General features: G+C 43.1%; 1 protein-coding gene across 1 annotated transcript in view; it reads left to right on the plus strand.

Annotated features, from left to right (window-relative positions):
- The window catches only part of LOC128685349 (pregnancy zone protein-like), a 503287-nt gene that overhangs the window by 99597 nt on the left and 379694 nt on the right, over positions 1-23996 (plus strand). The window contains exon 6 of the mRNA XM_070082129.1: positions 12511-12607. Within this exon, the coding sequence (XP_069938230.1) occupies positions 12511-12607 (97 nt within the window). The remainder of the gene's footprint in view (positions 1-12510; positions 12608-23996) is intronic.

A 23996-nucleotide genomic window follows, 5' to 3' on the forward strand; every position in this document is an offset into this window, starting at 1 on the left:
TGCTTACATATTCTAGAAGAGACCCATCATGCAACTGGATCTGACGAACTGTGCCTCTCTGCCGAGGAGGACGCCTGTTGAGTATCTTTGTTTTATCCCCTGAGATTATTAACCCCAGGTCCTGACACGAGGCTAAAACATGATTAAGAATGTTTTGGGTGTTGGAGAATCCGGTAGTGTGAATCATTATGTCATCAGCAAAACTAACCATATAATGATGGGGCTGGCTAGGCATGGCATTAAGTAAGGCATTAATCAAAATGTTGAAAAGGGTGGGACTAAGCACACCTCCCTGTGGGGTTCCTAATTCAAAATCTTTAGTTACACTTCTATGTCCCTGGAACAACACAGACGACTTTCTGTTGGACAGGTAACCTTTAATCCAGCGGAGAAGCCATCCTCCAACATCCATTCTGGCAAGTTCACTAATGATTACATGTCTGTTGGCTACATCAAAAGCGGATTTAAGGTCAAGGAACGTAGTGTATGAGCTGTCAGTGTGCAGAGTGAGAAAGGTGGTAATGCAATGATGCACACTCCTTCCATGCATGAAGCCATGCAACCGGGGTGACAAGAATTCCTTAATTCTGTGCATAAGACGATTAAGAATCATCCTTTCAAATGTTTTACACAAGCAGCTAGTAAGGGATATTGGGCGAAATGAGTTTTGTTGATTGGGCTTTGGAATGGGAATAATGAGGCTATTGGTCCATGATTTAGGGAGCTCCCCAGTGACATAACTCATGTTATATAATTCAAGTAAAGGATTACCTGGTACTCGACACAGCAATCTGAGTATGTTGTAAGTAATACCATCCTCACCAGGCGACGTGGAGTTGCCCTTAGTTAGTGCTGCATCAAGTTCATAATTAGTGAAAGGAATGTTGCAGTCATCTGCCTTGCTGAGCATAAAGCAAACAAGTCTCTCCCTTGCATCATATTTGTCCATTAATTTCGCCTGTGTGGTACTGGGAAGACTGTCATAGCTAGATGTAGCAGCCCAAGCACTGACTAACTCATTCGCCCTATGCAAGGGATGAGGGTGCGCGATCTGCCCAGTTCTGTTACCCTTAATTCTATTTATGTCCCTCCATGCCCGGCTAAGTGGGGTGTGAGCATTGAGACCATTGACAAATTGTTCCCAGTCTGTTTGCCGCAGCTCTGTCATACGCTCTCTGGCAGCAGCAAGGGCAGTTTGGAAGAGGCTCAGCATTTCAGGGGTACGATGGTTTCTATAGGCTAGGCCTAGTCTGCGAGCAGTACGTTTCAATGTTCGAAGTTTAGAATCATTGTAATAGGTATGATTTTTATAAGACTTATGATTATTATGGAAGTCATTTGGATTTAGAGTAGTAGGAGGTTTCAGAGGCGGCTCTAAGAAGTTCTGAATACTGCTCACAAGGTCATTGTTAAAAGTCTCGACAGAGGTACACTCATAGGAATTATACCAGTCAGTCACATGTGCAACAAAGTCATCATGTTGATCAGGGGAAACATTAAGACGTTTCCGTTTGAATATCCCACCAGGGAGAATAGTATTACCAATATCTAGAGAGGTTAGCCTTGGGAAATGATCAGACGCTATATCTGTTACAATGGAAGACTCACAGCTGGCAGAAGTAATGTTGAAGCCAAGACACAGATCAAGGACACCTCCATAGATATGTGTGGGTTCAAGGTCACCTACAATTTGCACATTATCATGACTGTTTAAGAGTGACAACAGTTGATTGCCATTACGATTACCAAACTGAGAGTTTCCAATGCTTTTGTGTCTTGCATTATAATCACCAATAATGAGAGTAGGTTCAGACTGAGCACAAGTTGGGAGCTCCAAGTAATTAAACTTATCAGCAGGAGCGTACAAGTTAAATATGTTGAGAGCAGAGTTCCCAATATAAATCCTAACACCGTGATACTGTAGCCCCTCTGTTTTCTTATGTGCAAGAAGTTGATGGGGAAGTGATTTTTTAATATATAGAACACAAGAATTAGTAGATTTGAGGTTATATGCAACAAACGATGGCAATTTAGGGGGTTGGGATTTTTCAGGGACTCTGCACTCTTGTAGACACACAATATCAATGGATTCAGTGGTTACTTTATGATGCAGGTCAGAAAATCTTTTTCTAAGTGACGCAATATTCCAACTTAAAATGGATAGTTTATACGAGTTTGGTTCCATTATAAAAGTCCAGGGATAGTTTTCAATTTCTCAGCAAAATGAAAAAACTTACTAAATAACAAACAGACATAATCAATATCAATATCATCAGTATTATCCTTATCCATGAGTCTCCTAAGTGCACTTCCATTAGTGAGACCTCTTGGGAGTCTTTGTACACAGAGGTCACTGCGCTCTTTGTCTGTGAATGTATGGAAGGTGACACTATCCCTCGCACTCAACTCTCCGCTTTTATTACACTCATCACTATCATCACATGTATCACTTCCCTCATCATTATGACCAGTGATACATACACCATTATCAACAACCGGGTCATCTCCACACTCAGTATCTATCAATACATTACACTCATCAGGTTGACTATCATGATGGCCTTCACTGCCCTTATCATCTTCACTGTGATTGTAAACACCACTATCAGATTCATCGTTTTTGTGATTATTAACACCACTGCAATCATCAGTTTGTTCATCATCACCACACTCATTTTCATAATGGCTGACTATCTGTGGGTTGATGTACTCATTTGCAACCTCTGTAAGTTTTTCCTCGTGGTGCTCAAGTTGTTGTTTCAAACACCATTGTTGCTTCTCCAGTACTGTTATGCGCAGCTGCATGTTGTGTACCACCCCAGCAAGACTAGCGTCATCAGGAAGTATGAAGTCCCGATCAGCTGAGTCAGGTGGCTGACTGACAGCTGACTCAGCCAGACAGATGGTGTCAACACCAGCAGCATTACTAGTGTTGATAGCAGACGTGATCGTGCTCTGTTGATGTACTCCCAGAGTGACTCGCTCAACCATATTGTCTGAGTTCAGGCATGGGTCAGTATTCAGACATGAAGTATCTGGTAGGCCTATTGCCTCATCATGGGGGGTGATGGGTGAGGCGGGAGCTCTGCGGCTGGCGATGTGGGCAGCTTTCGCTCTGCAGTCAGCATGAGCAGCTGTGACTCCTGGAGTCTTACAATTGATACATTCTAATGCAACGGTCTGGTGTTTCTTGATCATATCATAGCACTGGTGAGAAGGATGGGCCTTGGCACACACTGCACACCAGTGTGACTTAGATGAGCATTTCCAAGCAATGTGACCCCAGCGCTGACACTTGTAGCATCTACGGTGAGGTGCTTTGTACAAAGCTATTTTGTAACTCCTGTTAAGCGCTGCACGAGAGTAGATATATGATGGTGGAGTCCCTTGACCAATCCACTCAGCCAATATCAGATCATTTGGAAGTCGACGAGGGTTTGCAACTTGATCTGACAACAGGAATTTAGGATCCATGTACTTATTGACATTGTGGATAACAATAAGTACTTTAGGTGATCTTGGTGGGGCAGCTTGGAGTTGGATGTTAGCATATTTATGAGTAAGAAGTTTTTCTATGAATGTTGGGTCGTTAGTAACAAAAACGTAATTATCCTCGTCATGACGAAAGCGAATCCGAAGGTTTTTTTCTGGGTTGTCTAATGAAGCTTCGTAAAACCATCTAAACTTGACCTCAAACTCAGTGTTAGCAGGGAAATCAAGCCTAACCGTTCTGCAATGGTTGTTGTTGCTCTCGTTGTTTCTTGCAGCAAGTCTCCTTTGAAATCCTCTTTCTTTTTTCAAAGCTCCCTTACTTCTAAAACGTACGAATTCGCCTTCACCATCATTTACTTCGTTCACATCCATAGGTCACTTTTAGTTCAGCTGCTTGAGATGGAAGAGTTAGTCTGTTACTTTTGGGTCAGTGAAACCGCCTTTATTCCATAAGAGAGAAGGGACAAGGAAGGGATATTCACCTCGCTAGACACAGGCAATATGGGTGTAGTGGCCTGCGGGTCGCAGTGCGATTTTCAAGGTCATTCACTGGGCCCACAGTCGTCTCGAGAGTTACCAACACTGTACTACTTGTTAATTACTCCAGACCCGCAGCACTTAACACATCTAGCACACGTGTCTTGGAATGACAGACAAATTTTCACTACTTAAGAACTAGTTCTCACAACACCGAAGGTACGGCCGGAACACTGTAGAACGTTCACAAAGGCATTCTGTAACTTGGCCTTCACTGGCTGGCTTGGAGCGCTGTTTAGCCTGGATCAGCTAAACTCGCCCTTATCCCATATGTAGATAATGGCGACGAGTTAAGGGATACCGGTGAATAGGAAAGTCGAGGAAGGGACATTCACCTCACTAGACACACGCAGTATGGGTGTAAGTGGCATGCGGGTCTTATAGTGCCATTTTCAAGGTCACCCAGCAGGCCAGACATTCCTCACTCATTTTAAGCCTATGTAGGTATTGATGGTCGCACAATGTCCTAAGTCAGTGAAATCCACTCGTGCAAATAGTTACAACAAATCTGCAGCACTTAACACTACTAGCACAAACTTACAATGTTTATAGGTAAACCTCTGGCATGTCCCACTTAAAAAGTTAGTACTGCAATGCTCGTTAAATTGTTCTTAACTAAGCCACTGCAGGAAACACTGGTATGCCAGCAACACTGTAGAACGTATACGTAGACATGCTGGGCCTTCAAATGCTGCTTTCAAGCCTGCTTGAATGTGCTTGCTAAGCCCGTGTCAACCACTTGGATATTTGCTTGTAGCAGGCAGGTAGGCACACAGGAGACATAAGATGAGTGGAGTGCGGCACGGAGGACTGACACGGGCACTCAAGCATTTATGTGGTCTTTCAAAAACCGCCTCTAGACAACCATGAGCGAATTTGAGTGTGTCTAGCGGGTCACTAGACCATAAGTAAACTCAGGCATTCGCCTCTATTTACTTATGGTCTAGTGACCCGCTAGACACACTCAAATTCGCTCATGGTTTGGGGGTGTTTCAGTGCTCAGAGTGTTGATGAACTCATTGTGCTTCCCAAAAATCAGTCTATGAACCAGTATAATTACCTGCAGCTATTGTGTGACAATTTACCTCATGCATTTCACAAGTGTGGGGCTACGATTTTTATGCAGGATGGTGCACCTTGTCATACCACCAAATCTGTAGTTCAGTGGCTTAAGGACTGTGAAGTAAGGTCTTTTAATGAGACAAGCAAAAGAACCAGAAGTGAATATGCATGGATAAGGAGGGGGGCCCAGCGGCAATACAAGAATGACACAGCATCGAAAGCCAAGACTGAACTGAAGCTTGTGTACAGACACATCATGAGGAACACAGCAGTTAACTCTGGAGTTTCCTCCTCAGCTACTTTGCCTTGTCTTTCATATTATTATTATTATTATTATTATAATCAAAAAGAAGCGCTAAGCCACAAGGGCTATACAGCGCTGCAGGGTAGGGAAGGAAGCGAGGGTATTGGGCGGCAGAAGGGGGGAGGGATGATCAGTAGGTTACAGAAAACAGCGGGGCAGGGGATAGTGCAGGGGTAGAGGGTAGCAAGAGATTGAGGTAGAAAGGGCTGAAGGTATCAGAGTTTGTGAAGTAAGTCATTTGTTGTCAAAAAGTCAAGGAGAGAGTCCGGATGAAAGGTGGGTCCATCAATGAGAAGGGAGGGTAAAGAGAGAGCAGCGGAGCGACGACGACGATGGAGGTAAATTCTGCGTGCTCGTTGATAAAGTGGGCAGTCTAACAGAATGTGGCTGACTGATAATGGAACCTGACAATTCTCACAGAGAGGAGCAGGGCGCCTCTCCATGAGATATCCATGAGTAAGACGAGTATGGCCAATACGAAGACGGGAGAGAGTAGTCTCCCAACCTCGACACTGGTGACAAGCAGATGGCCAGTAACCTATACTCGGTTTAATAGATTGAAGTTTGTTACCGAGCATAGTAGACCAACGTTGTTGCCAACGGGTGTGAAGGTGGGTAACTATTGCAGCAAAATAGTCCGTAAATGGAATACCTCTATATGAAACTGGTAGGTCATGTACTGCTGACCACGCAGCAGTGTCTGCTTGTTCATTACCCTGTACGTCAGCATGACCAGGGACCCAACAAAAAACAATATCTTTATGCTTGGTAAAGATGCGGCGTAGCCGAAGTTGGATACGGAGGACTAAGGGGTGAGGTGTATCAAATTTCTGTATAGCCTGTAAAGCACTAAGGGAGTCTGAGACAACCACAAATGATGTCACAGGCATAGATGCAATACGGATAAGTGCTGCAAGAATGGCATACAATTCAGCAGTAAAAATACTAGCCGAAGATAGTAAATGCCCTCATACGACGTTGTCCGGAAACACTGCAGTGAATCCTATGCAGTCAGAAGACTTAGAGCCATCTGTGTACACTGCAATGGCATGAGAATGAGAGTGGAAGTGGTCAAGGAAAAGAGAGCGGGAAGCGATCGTAGACAGTTGGGCTTTTGAGCAAGGGAGTGAGAAAGAACAGACTCGAACAGCTGGAACTTCCCAGGGGGGTAGGGAAAAGTGAGATGCTACATGAAGGTGGTAATTGAAGAGAAGACAAGAGCGAATGTAGGCGAAGAGAGAAGGGATGTCTACTAATATTACTAATGTCTACTAATATTAGTGACCATTCTATAAATGGAAGGATTGTGGAGATCATGAGAGCATACATAGTGGCAAAGGCAATGGGCATCACGGCGATCGGATAAGGATGGAACGTTCACTTCTGCATAGAGGCTCTCAACAGGGGAAGAGTGAAAAGCACCAAGGCATAAACGTAATCCTTGGTGATGAATGGGGTTAAGGCTAGAGAAAGTAGCAGGAGAGGCCGCTGAACAGATCTGGTCACCATAATCAAGTTTCGATAAAATGAGGGTGGAATGTAGGCGAAGGAGAGTTGGACAATCAGCTCTCCATGAAAGATGAGCAAGGGTTTTAAGAAGGTTCAGCCGGCTGTGACAAGTTGCCTTCAGAGAGGTAATGTGAGGTTTCCAGGATAACCTACGGTCAAAGAGGAGGCCCAGAAACCTGACTGCATCCCGTTCAGGGATACGGGAGCCATAGAGGTACAAAGAATGATCAGAGATGACAGAGCGTCTAGTGAAAGTAATTTGGTGAGTTTTGGTACTGGAAAATTTAAACCCATGTGTGGTGGCCCAATTGGAAACACGGTCGACCGAATGCTGGAGAGAAACTGTAATGAGGTGACAGTCAGCGCCTGCACAGGCAATAGCAAAGTCATCAACATAGAGTGATGACCAAATATTTGATGGAAGACTAGAGGCCAAATCATTTATAGCAAGGAGAAAAAGTGTCAGTTAAAAAGTTCTTAAGGAAGGATGGTAGATTGCCTCGGAGGCCTAAGGAGTGGGCTTGGGCCAAAATATTATACCTCCAAGTTGTGTCATATGCCTTCTCAAGGTCAAAAAATATGGCAATAACTGAGTGGTTATTCGCGAAGGCATTATGAACATATGTATCCAAGCGTAGTAAGGGGTCTATGGTAGAACGTCCCTTACGAAAGCCATATTGACGAGTGAAGAGACTGTTGTGTATCTCTAAATACCACCCTAAACGTCTATTTACCAGACGTTCCATCACTTTGCAGACTGCACTGGTAAGAGCAATGGGACGATAGTGGGAGGCTTCATGTCCCGTAGTACCCGATTTGCAGAAAGGGAGAACAATGGCAGATTTCCACGGCAGTGGAAGAACTCCTTGTGACCAAATAAGATTGAAAAGGCGTAATGGGACTGCAAGGACTGACTGATGTAAATGTTGTAGCATACGAATATGAATGTCATCGGGCCCAGCTGCTGATGATCGGCAAGCTGAGAGTGTTGCCTCCAGTTCTTGAAGTGTAAAAGGCACATTATACTGTTCTTCTCTGAGAGAAGAAAAGTCCAAGGGTGCTAACTCTCTGGCAGACTTTGAAGAAAGAAACGAGGGGCATAGATGGAGCCCCTGTGAAATGCAGACCAGATGATTGCCAATTTCAATGGCAATATCTAATGGGTTTGCTATATCAACACTGGCAACCCGCAGAACAGGAGCCGGGTCAGGAGAAGATTTAAAACTCAGTTTTTATACTTTTTTCCAGACTGCACTCATAGAGGAAGCAGAGGTCATGGTGGAGACATAATCTCGCCAGCAAGTGCATTTAGCGTCACGGATGACACGGCGAGCGATCGTACGCTTCTGCTTAAAATCAAGAAGTATCTCCGTGGTTCTATTGTACTGGTACCTGCCCCACGCAGCGCGTTTCAAATGTACTGCACGAGCACAAGCAGGAGACCACCAAGGCACGCATTTCTGAGAATGTCTGCCCGAAATTTTTGGTATAGAATGAGAAGCTGCAGTTAAAACAGAGGATGAGAAGAGGTGTAAAAGCTCATCGATGGAGGACGACGAAGGAACCTCACTAAAAACAGTTAGTTGTGAGTAAAGGTTCCAATTTGCCTGATCAAATTGCCAGTGTGAGATACGAAGAGGTGGTGAATATGAAGGGGAAGTAAGAATGATTGGGAAATGATCGCTGTCATGTAAATCCGGGAGAACAGACCAGGTGAAGTCTAATGCGGCAGAGGAAGAGCAGACTGAAAGATCGATGCAAGAGAGAGTGTGAGTCTGAGGATCAAAATGGGTGTGAGTACCTGTATTTAAAACATGGAGCGGGTGGGTAGCAAGAAAAGCCTGTAACTGAATGCCACGGGAATCACAGTGAGACCCCCCAGAGGAAATGATGGGCATTAAAATCGCCAAGTAACAGAAGCAGTGGTGGTAATGAAGAATCAAGAAAGGCAATATCTGGGATTGATAATGCCCGAGAAGGAGAGAGATATAAAGACAGAGCATATACCACCTATGCAAGTGGATACAGGCTGCTGTGTAATGTAGCGAAGTACGAACAAATAGCTGATGGTACAGAATATCAGGGCGTAGAAGAAGGGCACTTTCATTAAAGGTCCCATCAGGAAAAGGATCTGAAGAATACAATAAATTATAGCCTGAGATGGGATAGATAACAGCAGAGTGTAATTTTGGTTCCTGCAAGCAAACACCAACAGGGGAAAACTTGGAGAGTAACATCTGAAGCTCACCCCGATTACCCCTGAGGCCGCTTATATTCCACTGTAAATAGGCCATGATTGGCAACAACAAAGATTCCTGAAATCTGCAGGTAAGGGTTCCTATGGACTAGAGGGGTTAGAAAAGTCCACATGCGGTGGCAGTGGAAAACGTTCAATCAGTGAAGGAACAGTGCGCTGCGAAGGAAGGAGTTGCGCAGATGGAGGAGAGGAGAGAGAAGGAACAGAGGGTGGATCAGTGTCTGTTGATGGTTTGGTCTCTGCAATATATTCAGAGATTGCTTCAAGTGTTTCAGAATTCAGAGACATCATATGGGAGACAATATTGGAGATGGTAGGGGGAGGATGAGCAATGGACTGTACCAAGATTAGGGGGGGCGAAAGGGTGGAGGGAACCGGAGAAGAAGCGTGGAAGGGGACAGAAGAGGCAGAAACCTGGGAGATGGCAGAAGAGGAAGAAACTTAGGAGGGAACAGGGAAGGAAGGTACAGTAGGAGGAGGAGGGTGAACCCCTACACTTGTAACAGAGCCAGTGAGAGGGGAAGAACCAGGTACAGAAACAGGGAAGGTAAAATGAGGAGATGGAAGAAGGGAAGGAGGGGTTAAAGGACCTTCTTTTGACTTCTGAGAAGTAGAGGGACGATTGGGAGGAGGTGTCGTACGAGATCTCGTCGATACCGAGGCTTGTGAGGGACAACATGAAGAAGCGAGAACAGACTGAGGCGTTGAAGTAGTGGTGTCTGAGCCCAGGACAGCAAAAGAATTAGATACAGGAGTGACTATCGGAGAGGTAACCACAGAGGAGGCTGCAGAAAATGGGACCCCAGAAGTGGGGGGACGTTTTGAAACACGGCAATAAGAAACACGAGGAAGTCTCCCTTGGAGGCGGAGATGAGAAACTGCCTCTTTGAGGTAATGTATTTCCCGCTCATTTAAGTAGACTTGGCAATGGCGAGAGTATGAAGGGTGAGCCTCATGACAATTAAGGCAAGAGGGAGGTCGATTGCAAGACGTATTAGAATGGTCATCTGCACCAGACTGGGCATTCGGCTATAGATCTGCAATATTTCGCTGGATTGCCAAATCGCCAGCAATTTCTACACTGTTGCGGTGTAGAGATCACCTTTCGAACTTGTAACCGATGTCCTGCTACATAAACTGAGGATGGGAGTTCACAGCTGTCAAAAGTTAAACGAGCCACATTGCTAGGGTATCGTCTCCGCCCGCAGGCAGGAAGAACATAAGTGTCTACCTTGAGGACTGGGAGATCTTGGGGTTCCAGCTGTTCAAGAATGTCATTGCCACATGTCTGGAAATTTTGTTGAACTATGGTATGGGGCAGAATGATGGTACCACTACAAGAATTGAGAGAATGATGTTTTTCAATAGTGACAGGAACAGTATCGATATGTTGGAACAGTATCGATATGTTGAAGATTGAGACACTTACGCAACATATGGGAATATTTATTCAGGAAACGTTTCGCCACACAGTGGCTTCATCAGTCCAATACAAAGTAGAAAGGCATAAGGAGAGGAGGAGTTTGAGGTAATCAGTCCCTCAGCCTGGAGTCGATGTGTTCAGTCCATCAATCTTGATGGACTGAACACATCGGCTCCAGGTTGAGGGACTGATTACCTCAAACTCCTCCTCTCCTTATGCCTTTCTACTTTGTATTGGACTGATGAAGCCACTGTGTGGCGAAACGTTTCTTGAATAAAGATTCCCATATGTCGCATAAGTGTCTCAATCTTCAACTTGTCGGTTTTTCAAACCATTCATCATACAAGTATCGATATGGGAAAGAAGAGAAAGATCATGAGCTTGGGTAGCATTCTGTACAGTGATGATGCGCATACTGCTCTTGAGAGCATGAAAAGAAATATCTTTACCAACATGGCGTAGGAGTGCCTTGCCAATACTATTGTTGGAAAGATAGGCAATAGAGGAAGTCGGTCGTAAAGTGAAGAATTTAGTCCATTGTGCATTCTGAAACTGAGGGTGGAAAGGGAGTGCAGGACGTGTCGATCTTTTCTGAGAAGAACGAGAAGGTGGAGAAGTATCATCAGCAGGTAATTGTCATTGGCGTTTCAGAGTGGGACCAGAGTTGGTCCGACGTGGAACGGGCAGGCGATTCGAAAATCGCCGCACCGTAGAGGGAGAGGCCGGAAGCATAGTCAAAGGAGAGCAGAGGTCAGATAAATCGAAGGAGTCAGTCGAGACCTCAGTACCTGAAGCAGGTGAGGAAACAGCACGGGCAAGAGGTACAGAGGCATTAGGAGTGTCCGAAGAGTGGTCCAAAGACGAGGCGGGGACAGAACGGAGTGCTGTATCAAGAAGGGGCCCGGGGGTAGCAGGTTCAAGGACTAGGGCTTCCATGGTTAGGTTACTTCTTTCTTTTTGTTTTTAAGAAAAAAAAAGAAAGAAGAAAAGAAAATAAAATAAAAAGAAATAAAAAAGGGGGGGACTGGGGAGGGATAGTTTCTGGGAGGAACTATCCCTCCTGCACTACTTGTGGTGCATCAACACCACAAGTAGTGCAGATGCAGTATGGAACCCGTGCCATACCCTACCCATCATGCCAGTAAACCAGCAATCCGGGATAGCAACCTCACATCTGCCGAGCTACCTCGGTGGACAAAAGAGAGGGCGGCCTGATATCCGCCACAAAGCATACCTCCTTCGTCCACAACCCCCGGAATCCGAAAGGTGGCTTCCAGAGATACACCCGTCGCCCGAAAGACGCCCAAAGCCACTCTCCGGGAGACCGGAGAGGAATTGGGACATCCCCAGGCAATCCAGATTCCATGGCAAACTACACCACCGTCAAGAACCTCACCGGAATGGGATGGACCCCAGTACCCTTTCCCCTACCCAGGAACTAGCGTGCCTGTGGAAAAAAAAGAGAAAGGGTAATAGGGAGGGGTGGGGAGGAGGAGGAGGAAAAGAAAAAGGGAGGATGGGATAAGGGAGGGGAGATTGGGGGTAATTAGGTTCGGTCTGAGGAAGGAGACCAACAGGTCTAATTCCTCAGACCAAGAGTCTCTTCACCACGCCAAGGAGCCCACCTTGAAGAGGTTGTCTTTCATATAATATTTGATTTATTGAATAATTTTCACTAATATTTGTGAGTTAATTTCACTGTGAGGTTCAGTGTTATGGATCTGTCAGTGTCTACATGCACGTTTTAGCGCCTAGTTTTGTATTAGTGTTGTATTTGCAGTGTTGATATTGATAAGTTGCCCATGTTGATGCTGGTGTTTGTTCTCACCTAAACGTTCATAAGTACGAGTGTAGAAGTGTGAACACACAAGCAAGAAGTTGTATATACCGAGCCACCACTAATTTCCTCTTAACTACCATTAACAGTTATACGTTTGGTCAACCTGTGAAGGGCAACCTCTCGCTAACAGTCAACAACAATCAGAGGAAGAAATGTGAAGTCAGTGTCACTCACAATGTTACTGTAAGTACCTGACACCCAAGTTACTACATCTGTTGTTAAAGTGCAACTTTATTTTTACTACCAACTTTATCAACGTTTTCGTTAACTATATCTACTTCTACTAATTATACTTTCACTCTTTCTGATTTTACTTTTAAGTAGATTTTTCTATCTTAAAATCAACAGCTTAAACTTCACCTACTACTACTTTTTTCTATTACATCTTCTACTACAACTTGTAATGTTCTTCAATAAAAACTTCTTCTAATAACATATTATTTCTTCTAATGTTTTTCAGTAAATACTTATAATGTTCTATTATTTCTTCTAATATTCTTCAACAAAAACTTTGAAAGTTCTATTATTTCTTTTAATGTTCTTCAATAAAAACTTCAACTACCAGTAACTTTCTTTTACTACTTATAAAGTTCTATACTTGTTGTCTTTGTAAAATTAATACTACTGCTTCTGGTAATACTATTACTAGTGCTGCTGCTTCTGGTAATACTATTACTAGTACTGCTGCTTCTGGTAATACTATTACTAGTGCTGCTGCTTCTGGTAATACTATTACTAGTACTGCTGCTTCTGGCAATACTATTACTAGTGCTGCTGCTTCTGGTAATACTATTACTAGTACTGCTGCTTCTGGTAATACTATTACTAGTGCTGCTGCTTCTGGTAATACTATTACTAGTGCTGCTGATTCTGGTAATACTATTACTAGTGCTGCTGCTTCTGGTAATACTACTACTAGTGCTGCTGTTTCTGGTAATACTATTACTAGTACTGCTGCTTCTGGTAATACTATTACTAGTGCTGCTGTTTCAGGTAATACTATTACTAGTACTGCTGCTTCTGGCAATACTATTACTAGTGCTGCTGCTTCTGGTAATACTATTACTAGTACTGCTGCTTCTGGCAATACTATTACTAGTGCTGCTGCTTCTTGTAATACTATTACTAGTGCTGCTGCTTCTGGTAATACTATTACTAGTACTGCTGCTTCAGGCAATACTATTACTAGTGCTGCTGCTTCTGGTAATACTATTACTAGTGCTGCTGCTTCTGGTAATACTATTACTAGTACTGCTTCTTCTAGTAATACTATTACTAGTGCTGCTGCTTCTGGTAATACTATTACTAGTACTGCTGCTTCTGGTAATACTATTACTAGTACTGCTACTTCTGGTAATACTATTACTAGTACTGCTGCTTCTGGTAATACTATTACTAGTGCTGCTGCTTCTGGTAATACTATTACTAGTGCTGCTGCTCTGGTAATACTATTACTAGTACTGCTGCTTCTGGTAATACTATTACTAGTACTGATGCTTCTGGTAATACTATTACTAGTACTGATGCTTCTGGTAATACTATTACTAGTACTGCTGCTTCTGGTAATACTATTACTAGCACTGCTGTTTCTGGTAGTACTATTACTAGTACTGCTGCTTCTGGTAATACTATTAATAGTGCTGCTGCTTCTGGTAATACTATTACTAGTGCTGCTGCTTCTGGTAATACTATTACTAGTACTGCTGCTTCTGGTAATACTATTACTAGTACTGCTACTTCTGGTAATACTATTACTAGTACTGCTGCTTCTGGTAATACTATTACTAGTGCTGCTGCTTCTGGTAATACTATTACTAGTGCTGCTGCTCTGGTAATACTATTACTAGTACTGCTGCTTCTGGTAATACTATTACTAGTGCTGCTGCTTCTGGTAATACTATTACTAGTGCTGCTGCTCTGGTAATACTATTACTAGTACTGCTGCTTCTGGTAATACTATTACTAGTACTGATGCTTCTGGTAATACTATTACTAGTACTGATGCTTCTGGTAATACTATTACTAGTACTGCTGCTTCTGGTAATACTATTACTAGCACTGCTGTTTCTGGTAGTACTATTACTAGTACTGCTGCTTCTGGTAATACTATTAATAGTGCTGCTGCTTCTGGTAATACTATTACTAGTGCTGCTGCTTCTGGTAATACTATTACTAGTACTGCTGCTTCAGGTAATACTATTACTAGTACTGCTACTTCTGATAATACTATTACTAGTACTGCTGCTTCTGGTAATACTATTACTAGCACTGATTCTTCTGGTAATACTATTACTAGTACTGATGCTTCTGGTAATACTATTACTAGTACTGCTGCTTCTGGTAATACTATTACTAGCACTGCTGTTTCTGGTAGTACTATAACTATTACTGCTGCTTCTGGTAATACTATTAATAGTGCTGCTGCTTCTGCTTCTGGTAATACTATTACTAGTGCTGCTGCTTCTGGTAATACTATTACTAGCACTGCTGCTTCTGGTAATACTATTACTAGTGCTGCTGCTTCTGGTAATACTATTACTAGTACCTGGAGGTTACCTGGAGGTTATTCCGGGGATCAACGCCCCCGCGGCCCGGTCCACGACCAGGCCTCCCGATGGATCAGGGCCTGATTAACTAGGCTGTTACTGCTGGCCGCACGCAGTCCGACGTACGAGCCACAGCCCGGCTGATTCGGCACCGACTTTAGGTATCTGTCCAGCTCTCTCTTGAAGGCAGCCAGGAGTTTATTGGCAATTCCCCTAATGCTTGATGGGAGGCTGTTGAACAGTTTTAAGCCCCGGACACTTATGGTGTTTTCTCTTAGTGTACCAATGGCGCCCCTACTTTTTATTGGCGGCATTTTGCATCGCCTGCCCAGTCTTTTACTTTCGTAGGGAGTGATTTCTGTGTGCAGATTTGGGACCATTCCTTCCAAGATTTTCCAAGTGTAGATTATGATATATCTCTCCCTCCTGCGTTCCAACGAGTACAAGTCAAGTGCTTCCAAGCGTTCCCAGTAGTTAAGGTGCTTGACAGAACTTATACGTGCAGTAAAGGATCTCTGTACACTCTCTAGATCTGCGATTTCACCTGCTTTGTATGGAGATGTTAATGTACAGCAGTATTCCAGCCTAGAGAGAACAAGTGATTTGAAAAGGATCATCATGGGCTTGGCATCTCTCGTTTTGAAAGTTCTCATTATCCATCCTATCATTTTCTTTGCACGTGCGATCGTGGCACTGTTGTGATCCTTGAAAGTGAGATCCTCAGACATTACTACTCCCAGGTCCCTTACATTATTTTTCCGCTCTATTGTATGGCCGGAGTCAGTAGTATACTCTGTTCTAGTTATTATCTCCTCCAGTTTTCCATAACGGAGTAGTTGGAATTTGTCCTCATTGAACATCATATTGTTTACCGTTGCCCACTGGAAAACTTTGTTTATATCTTCTTGGAGGTTAACCGCGTCCTCAGCAGATGACAGCCTCATGCATATCCTAGTATCATCCGCAAAGGATGATACGGTGCTGTGGTGTATATCTCTGTTTATGTCTGATATGAGGATAAGGAATAAGATGGGGGCGAGTACTGTGCCTTGTGGAACAGAGCTCTTCACTATGGCAGCCTCCGATTTAACTCTGTTGACCACTACTCTTTGTGTTCGATTTGTTAGGAAGTTGAAGATCCATCTCCCCACTTTCCCAGTTATTCCTTTAGCACGTATTTTATGGGCTATTACGCCATGATCGCATTTGTCAAATGCTTTTGCAAAGTCTGTGTATATTACATCTGCATTCTGATTTTCTTCCAGTGCATCCAAGGCCATGTCACAGTGATCCAGTAGTTGTGAGAGGCAGGAGCGACCTGCCCTGAACCCATGTTGCCCTGGATTGTGCAGATTTTGGGAATCCAGGTGATTTGCAGTCCTGCTTCTTAGCACTCTTTCAAAGATTTTTATGATGTGGGATGTCAGAGCTATTGGTCTATAGTTCTTAGCTAATGCTTTGCTGCCACCTTTATGGAGTGGGGCTATATCCGTTGTTTTAAATGACTGTGGAATTTCACCCATGTCCAAGCTCCTCCTCCATAGTGTACTTAGGGCACGCGAGAGGGGTTTCTTGCAGTTCTTAATGAAAACAGAGTTCCACGAGTCTGGGCCCGGGGCTGAGTGCATAGGCATGTTGTCAATGGCTTTTTCGAAATCTATCGGAGTTAGGGTAATGTCGGAAATCTGGCATACATTTATGGAGTTTCGAGGCTCATTCATGAAGAAATCATTTGGGTCGTCGATCCTCAGACCGATTAGTGGTTCACTAAACACAGAGTCGTACTGGGATTTCAATATTTCACTCATTTCCTTGTTGTCGTCTGTGTAAGTCCCATCCTGTCTGAGTAAGGGCCCGATACTAGATGTGGTATTTGCCTTGTTTTTGGCATATGAAAAGAAATATTTTGAATTTCTTTCAATTTCACTAATAGCTTTAAGCTCCTCCTGCCTCTCCTGGTTCCTGTAAGAGTCATTTAGCTTAAGTTCGATAGTTTCCACTTCCCTGGTCAGCGCCTCCCTTCGTGTATCAGATATTCTAGCACTCCTGAGGAGCTCAGTGACTCTTCGTCGTCTTCTGTAGAGGGAGCGTCTTTTTCTCTCCAGTTTACTCCTGCTCTTCTTCTTTCTTAGGGGAATATGCCTAGAACATGCTTCGGCTACCAGGCAGTTGATCCTTTCAAGGCACTGGTTTGGGTCCATGTCATTTAAGACATCTTCCCAACATGTTTCGTTTAGGACATGGTTTACCTGGTCCCAGTTGATGTTCTTGTTGTTGAAATTGTATTTTGTGAAGACACCTTCACAGGTACATGCATTCTGTTGTTCAGGACCCCTATGCATGTACGTCTGGACTTCGATTAGATTGTGATCGGAATTAGTTGCTTTTTATATTCTTATGTCTCTTATCAGGTCCTCATTATTTGTGAAGATAAGGTCAAGTGTGTTTTCTAGTCTTGTTGGCTCCACTATCTGCTGGCTTAAGGTGTGTTTTTCGCAGAGACTTAGTATCTCATGTGTGTGTGACCTTTCATCTGCGCTACCTCCGGGGATTGTTTCAGCTATAACATTATTTGCTACATTCTTCCATTTTGTATGCCTTAGGTTGAAATCACCAAGCAGTAAGATGTTTGGGGATGGAGCTGGAAGGTTTTCCAAACAGTAATCGATTTTCAGTAGCTGTTCCTTGAACTGTTGAGAGGTTGCATCTGGTGGCTTATATACATCCACAATGACTAGGTTTTGGTTCTCGATCTTTATTGATAGAACTTCAACTACCTCATTTGTGGTGTTCAGCAACTCCGTGCAGATAAGGGACTCTTTGACATACAGACCAACCCCCCCTTGTTGCCTGTTTTTTCTGTTGCATCTAAAAAGGTTGTAACCACTTATCCATATTTCACTGTCAAAGTGATCTTTTGTGTGAGTCTCTGTGAAGGCTGCAAACATTGCATTAGACTCCACTAGAAGTCCACTGATAAAAGGTATTTTGTTGTTGGTGGATGGCTTAAGGCCCTGTATATTAGCAAATATGAACGAGGTTGTATTCTGTGTTTGTTGGGGGGATTTTGTTATTGGCATCAGTAGTTGTAATAATTCTGGAGGGCCATGGGTGGCCACTGGCTGCGCCTCCAGTCCAACAAGGCTCCAAGGTGGTGGACTATTTTTGTTATTTCCTTCCATTTTCTTTTTTCGTTTCCTGCCACTAAAAAATCACCTGGAGTTGGGTTGTCGTAGCTACTATTGTTTGTCTTGTGGGGTCTGTGCCTCCTGGTCCCTTTTAGATGGTATGCAGGGCATTTGATGTTGTAACACTGCTTCTGGAGGACCGAGGAGTGGCACATTTTTGGGTGAAAGAAAGTACAGGAAGAAGAACGACACACTCCTTTAGACAGGAGGTCGCTACATTTTTTGGGATGGTCAAAGTAGCATGTCCCATTTTTTTCCCCTGTTATTCCATGCTTACAGATGCCCCAAGCATAATATTTGCACAAATTCACCTTTGGTTGAGAATTGTTGGGAGGTGTGCTGTCAATTTCTGCAGGTTCTGGGACTGCACTATAATCCTCAGTATCCAAGCCAGGGCCACCCCGTCCTGGATTCCATCTACTTTCCCCAGTAGAGGAAGGAGGAGACTCCTCTCCAACATCTGTACTGTGGGCCACGGTCTTGTGCAATGATGCTTGTATATTTACTGTTTTTGTGGTGGTTTGGGTAGTGTCCCTAGGAGAGTCTGGGCTGGCAGTAGGGCTGGGGGCTGGGTCTGGGTCAGCACTGGGGCTGGGGGGTGGGGCTGGGTCTGGGCCAGCACCAGCACGGAGGGTGTTGGTGCTAAGACTGGGGGATGGGTCTGGCTTAGCACCATGTGGGTGACTAGGTAGTTTCGAGTCATCTGTTGTGGTATGGACATTCTGCATTTTTTGATACACTATCTCTTTCTCCCATGTTTTATATATTTTTGGTAGACTATCCAAGAGGTCATCCTTGTTTTCTTGATTATTTTTATCATTTATTACTCTCCTTAGTACCTTTCTGATACCTGCCCAAAGTTCTACATCTTTATTGCACAACCAGAAGCACCTTGCTAGTTCGAGGTAATTTTTTGAGGCTGTATTTAGTCTAGTACAAGAGATATGGTGTTTGGAAGAGCATAGGTTGCATGTGATTCTGGAATTCCTTCCAAGGATTTTTTTTACATGTCCCACAGATATGCTGTGCTGACATCCTGTCTGTATCCTACTACACTGTATGCCACGGAAGAAAACTGATTTCCACTTTACCTTTCTCTTGCTGGTGCCAGTAGTATGCAAGATGTATCTATACGAACCAAGTTTGCAGTATGTGGGTGGTGGTGTAGGGTGGGTGTTGGGTGGGTGGTGGGTGTAGGGTGGGTGGTGGTGGTGCAGGGTGGGTGGTGGTGCAGGGTGGGTGGTGGGTGTAGGGTGGGGTGTGGTGTAGGGTGGGTGGTGGGTGCAGGGTGGGTGGTGGTGCAGGGTGGGTGCAGGGTGGGTGTGAGCCAGACTTGCCCACACTCCACACTTCACTTAGGCCTACGCTAACTTCCCCCTACACTTCTAAGGAAAAGATTATTCCCTGTTTAGTAGAGGTAACGGTCGTATGCTCAATTTATGTATGCTGTGATTCCCTGCACCTCAATGCTACCATCACTCGTTTCATATCTTATGACTATAGTAGTTACTTATCCGTTATTAACACTTCACTGGACCTCTGGCAATAGATCGCTAGTGCCAGTCGCTTGTAAGATATTCCCCTTTCTACACTGTATATTGCAGAGGTAACGGTTGTATGCTCAATTTATGTATACTGTGATTCCCTGCACCTCAATTCTACCATCACTCGTTTCATATCTTATGGCTATAGTAGTTACTTATCCGTTATTAACACTTCACTGGACCTCTGGCAATAGTTCGCTAGTGCCAGTCGCTTGTAAGATAATTTAGATTACTCTTATCTACAATTTAGTTCACTATGCCACTGCACATATATATCCTTGTCACTCACAATATTACTTATAGATAGATAGATCGATATTCGTTTATTTCCACTTGTGTCGACACCCGGCAATAATTCACTAGTGCTGGTCAGGTCTATTTCCCACGGTAACCGTTTCTCCACCGGCACTCTCTATGTGACACAATAATCCATATTTTCCTATTTAGCGTTCACTGATATTCCTTTTTTGTTTGTTCAAAGGAGTATATGCACTTTATGGTTGCACACGCTTATTTTCCGCATTCTGTTCCCTCCACTGCCATCAAGACACGCAGTTTTTTGACGGAGCACAAACGCGCGCGACTGTCCCCTTCACGGTCACAAGGGTACTGCTGCTTCTGGTAATACTATTACTAGTGCTGCTGCTTCTGGTAATACTATTACTAGTACTGCTGCTTCTGGCAATACTATTACTAGTGCTGCTGCTTCTGGTAATACTATTACTAGTACTGCTGCTTCTGGTAACACTATTACTAGTGCTGCTGCTTCTGGTAATACTATTACTAATACTGCTGCTTCTGGTAATACTATTACTAGTGCTGCTGCTTCTGGTAATACTATTACTAGTACTGCTGCTTCAGGCAATACTATTACTAGTGCTGCTGCTTCTGGAAATACTATTACTAGTGCTGCTGCTTCTGGTAATACTATTACTAGTGCTGCTGCTTCAGGCAATACTATTACTAGTGCTGCTGCTTCTGGAAATACTATTACTAGTGCTGCTGCTTCTGGTAATACTATTACTAGTGCTGCTGCTTCTGGAAATACTATTACTAGTGCTGCTGCTTCTGGTAATACTATTACTAGTGCTGTTGCTTCAGGCAATACTATTACTAGTGCTGCTGCTTCTGGTAATACTATTACAAGTGCTGCTGCTTCTGGTAATACTATTACTAGTACTGCTGCTTCAGGCAATACTATTACTAGTGCTGCTGCTTCTGGTAATACTATTACTAGTGCTGCTGCTTCTGGTAATACTATTACTAGTACTGCTTCTTCTAGTAATACTATTACTAGTGCTGCTGCTTCTGGTAATACTATTACTAGTGCTGCTGCTTCTGGTAATACTATTAGTAGTACTGCTGCTTCTGGTAATACTATTACTAGTACTGCTACTTCTGGTAATACTATTACTAGTACTGCTGCTTCTGGTAATACTATTACTAGTACTGCTGCTTCTGATAATACTATTACTAGCACTGCTGTTTCTGGTAGTACTATTACTAGTACTGCTGCTTCTGGTAATACTATTAATAGTGCTGCTGCTTCTGGTAATACTATTACTAGTGCTGCTGCTTCTGGTAATACTATTACTAGTACTGCTGCTTCTGGTAATATTATTACTAGTACTGCTACTTCTGGTAATACTATTACTAGTACTGCTGCTTCTGGTAATACTATTACTAGTGCTGCTGCTTCTGGTAATACTATTACTAGTGCTGCTGCTTCTGGTAATACTATTACTAGTGTTGCTGCTTCTGGTAATACAGTGGACCCCCGCATAGCGAACGCCTTGCATAGCGAACAATCCGCATAGCGAACGCTTTGTTCGCTGAAATTTTGCCCCGCATAGTAGACAAAAACCCGCTCAGCGAACTTCGTCCGAGACGCGTCCAATGTGGGCCCTCAGCCAGCCTCACATGTGCCGCCCGTCCCATTGTTTACCAGCTAGCCTCCGCGGTAACATTCAAGCATACACTCGGAATATTTCGTATTATTACAGTGTTTTCGGTGCTGTTTCTGGAAAATAAGTGACCATGGGCCCCAAGAAAGCTTCTAGTGCCAACCCTGTGGTAAAAAGGGTGAGAATTAGTATGGAAATTAAGAAAGATTTTGAAGGGTTTGGGGCTAACCCTGAGAAGCCTATGCCAGTTGTGGAATCCATTGTGCCTACTTCAAAAATTAAGGAAATGTGTGCACAGTGGGTTGAACTGCAAACCTTTATGGATGAAAATCACCCTGACACAGCTGTTGCAAGCCGTGCTGGTGACTATTTCAATGACAATGTTATGGCCCATTTTAGGAAAGTCTTGAAGGAACGGGAGGTACAGAGCTCTATGGACAGATTTGTTGTGCGACAGAGGTCCAGTGACTCTCAAGCTGGTCCTAGTGGCATTAAAAGAAGAAGGGAAGTAACCCCAGAAAAGGACTTGCTACCTCAAGTCCTAATGGAAGGGGATTCCCCTTCTAAACAGTAAGAAGATAATGCTCTCCCCTCCTCCCATCCCATCAATCATCACCAGATCTTCAATAAAAGTAAGTGTCATGTAATTGTGCATGCCTTTTTCAGTTTGTGTGTACTAAAATTAACATTTTTTTGTGGTAAAAAAATTTTTTTTTCATACTTTTGGGTGTCTTGCACGGATTAATTTTATTTCCATTATTTCTTATGGGGAAAATTAATTCGCATAGCGAACATTTCGCATAACGACCAGCCCTCTTGCACGGATTAAGTTCGCTATGCGGGGGTCCACTGTACTATTACTAGTACTGATGCTTCTGGTAATACTATTACTAGTACTGATGCTTCTGGTAATACTATTACTAGTACTGCTGCTTCTGGTAATACTATTACTAGTACTGCTGTTTCTGGTAGTACTATTACTAGTACTGCTTCTTCTGGTAATACTATTACTAGTGCTGCTGCTTCTGGTAATACTATTACTAGTGCTGCTGCTTCTGGTAATACTATTACTAGTGCTGCTGCTTCTGGTAATACTATTACTAGTGCTGCTGCTTCTGGTAATACTATTACTAGCACTGCTGCTTCTGGTAATACTATTACTAGTGCTGCTGCTTCTGGTAATACTATTACTAGTGCTGCTGCTTCTGGTAATACTATTACTAGTGCTGCTGCTTCTGGTAATACTATTACTAGTGCTGCTGCTTCTGGTAATACTATTACTAGCACTGCTGCTTCTGGTAATACTATTACTAGTGCTGCTGCTTCTGGTAATACTATTACTAGTGCTGCTGCTTCTGGTAATACTATTACTAGTGCTGCTGCTTCTGGTAATACTATTACTAGTGCTGCTGCTTCTGGTAATACTATTACTAGTGCTGCTGCTTCTGGTAATACTATTACTAGTGCTGCTGCTTCTGGTAATACTATTACTAATGCTGCTGCTTCTGGTAATACTATTACTAGCACTGCTGCTTCTGGTAATACTATTACTAGTGCTGCTGCTTCTGGTAATACTATTACTAGTGCTGCTGCTTCTGGTAATACTATTACTAGTGCTGCTGCTTCTGGTAATACTATTACTAGTGCTGCTGCTTCTGGTAATACTATTACTAGTGCTGCTGCTTCTGGTAATACTATTACTAGCACTGCTGCTTCTGGTAATACTATTACTAGTGCTGCTGCTTCTGGTAATACTATTACTAGTGCTGCTGCTTCTGGTAATACTATTACTAGTGCTGCTGCTACTATTAAACTTGTTGTTATTTCTACTATTGATATATCTTGTAATTCTTCTTCTTCTTCTTCTGTTTTCTTTCACTTCTACTTTATCTTTCATTACTCTTACTTAAAATTAATCTCCTATTACAACTTGTACTGAGTCTACAGGTTATGTTTTCTTCTACAACATCAATATTCCTTGCACTTGGCACTGTAATTTTTATTCTAATATTTTTTTCTTCATATTTTTATTAAAAACGAAACTACATACGAAATTTAGAATATCAACTGTGAATCATACAAAAATGATCACCACACCATAACCATTATATGTATGTCCTGCGGACATACGTATATTACATCATTTCATGTATCAACTAAAGTTTTTTACCTTCAAATTAAAATTTAAATTCAAACTCACTATTTGATAACAATTGCCATTGTTATCAATGACCTCGTTCCTCTCATACATGTGTCATTTCTTCAGCTGCTTCATCCCGTATATATTCCTACTATACCATGAAAAAACCATCTGAGAAAATGACCACTTCCCATATTATATATCTTGTGACATTTTTAACAGTATTTATGAAATGGACAACCTTGGTTAT

Source organism: Cherax quadricarinatus, chromosome 1 (genome assembly GCF_038502225.1).
Source record: "Cherax quadricarinatus isolate ZL_2023a chromosome 1, ASM3850222v1, whole genome shotgun sequence".
NCBI lineage: Eukaryota > Metazoa > Arthropoda > Malacostraca > Decapoda > Parastacidae > Cherax > Cherax quadricarinatus.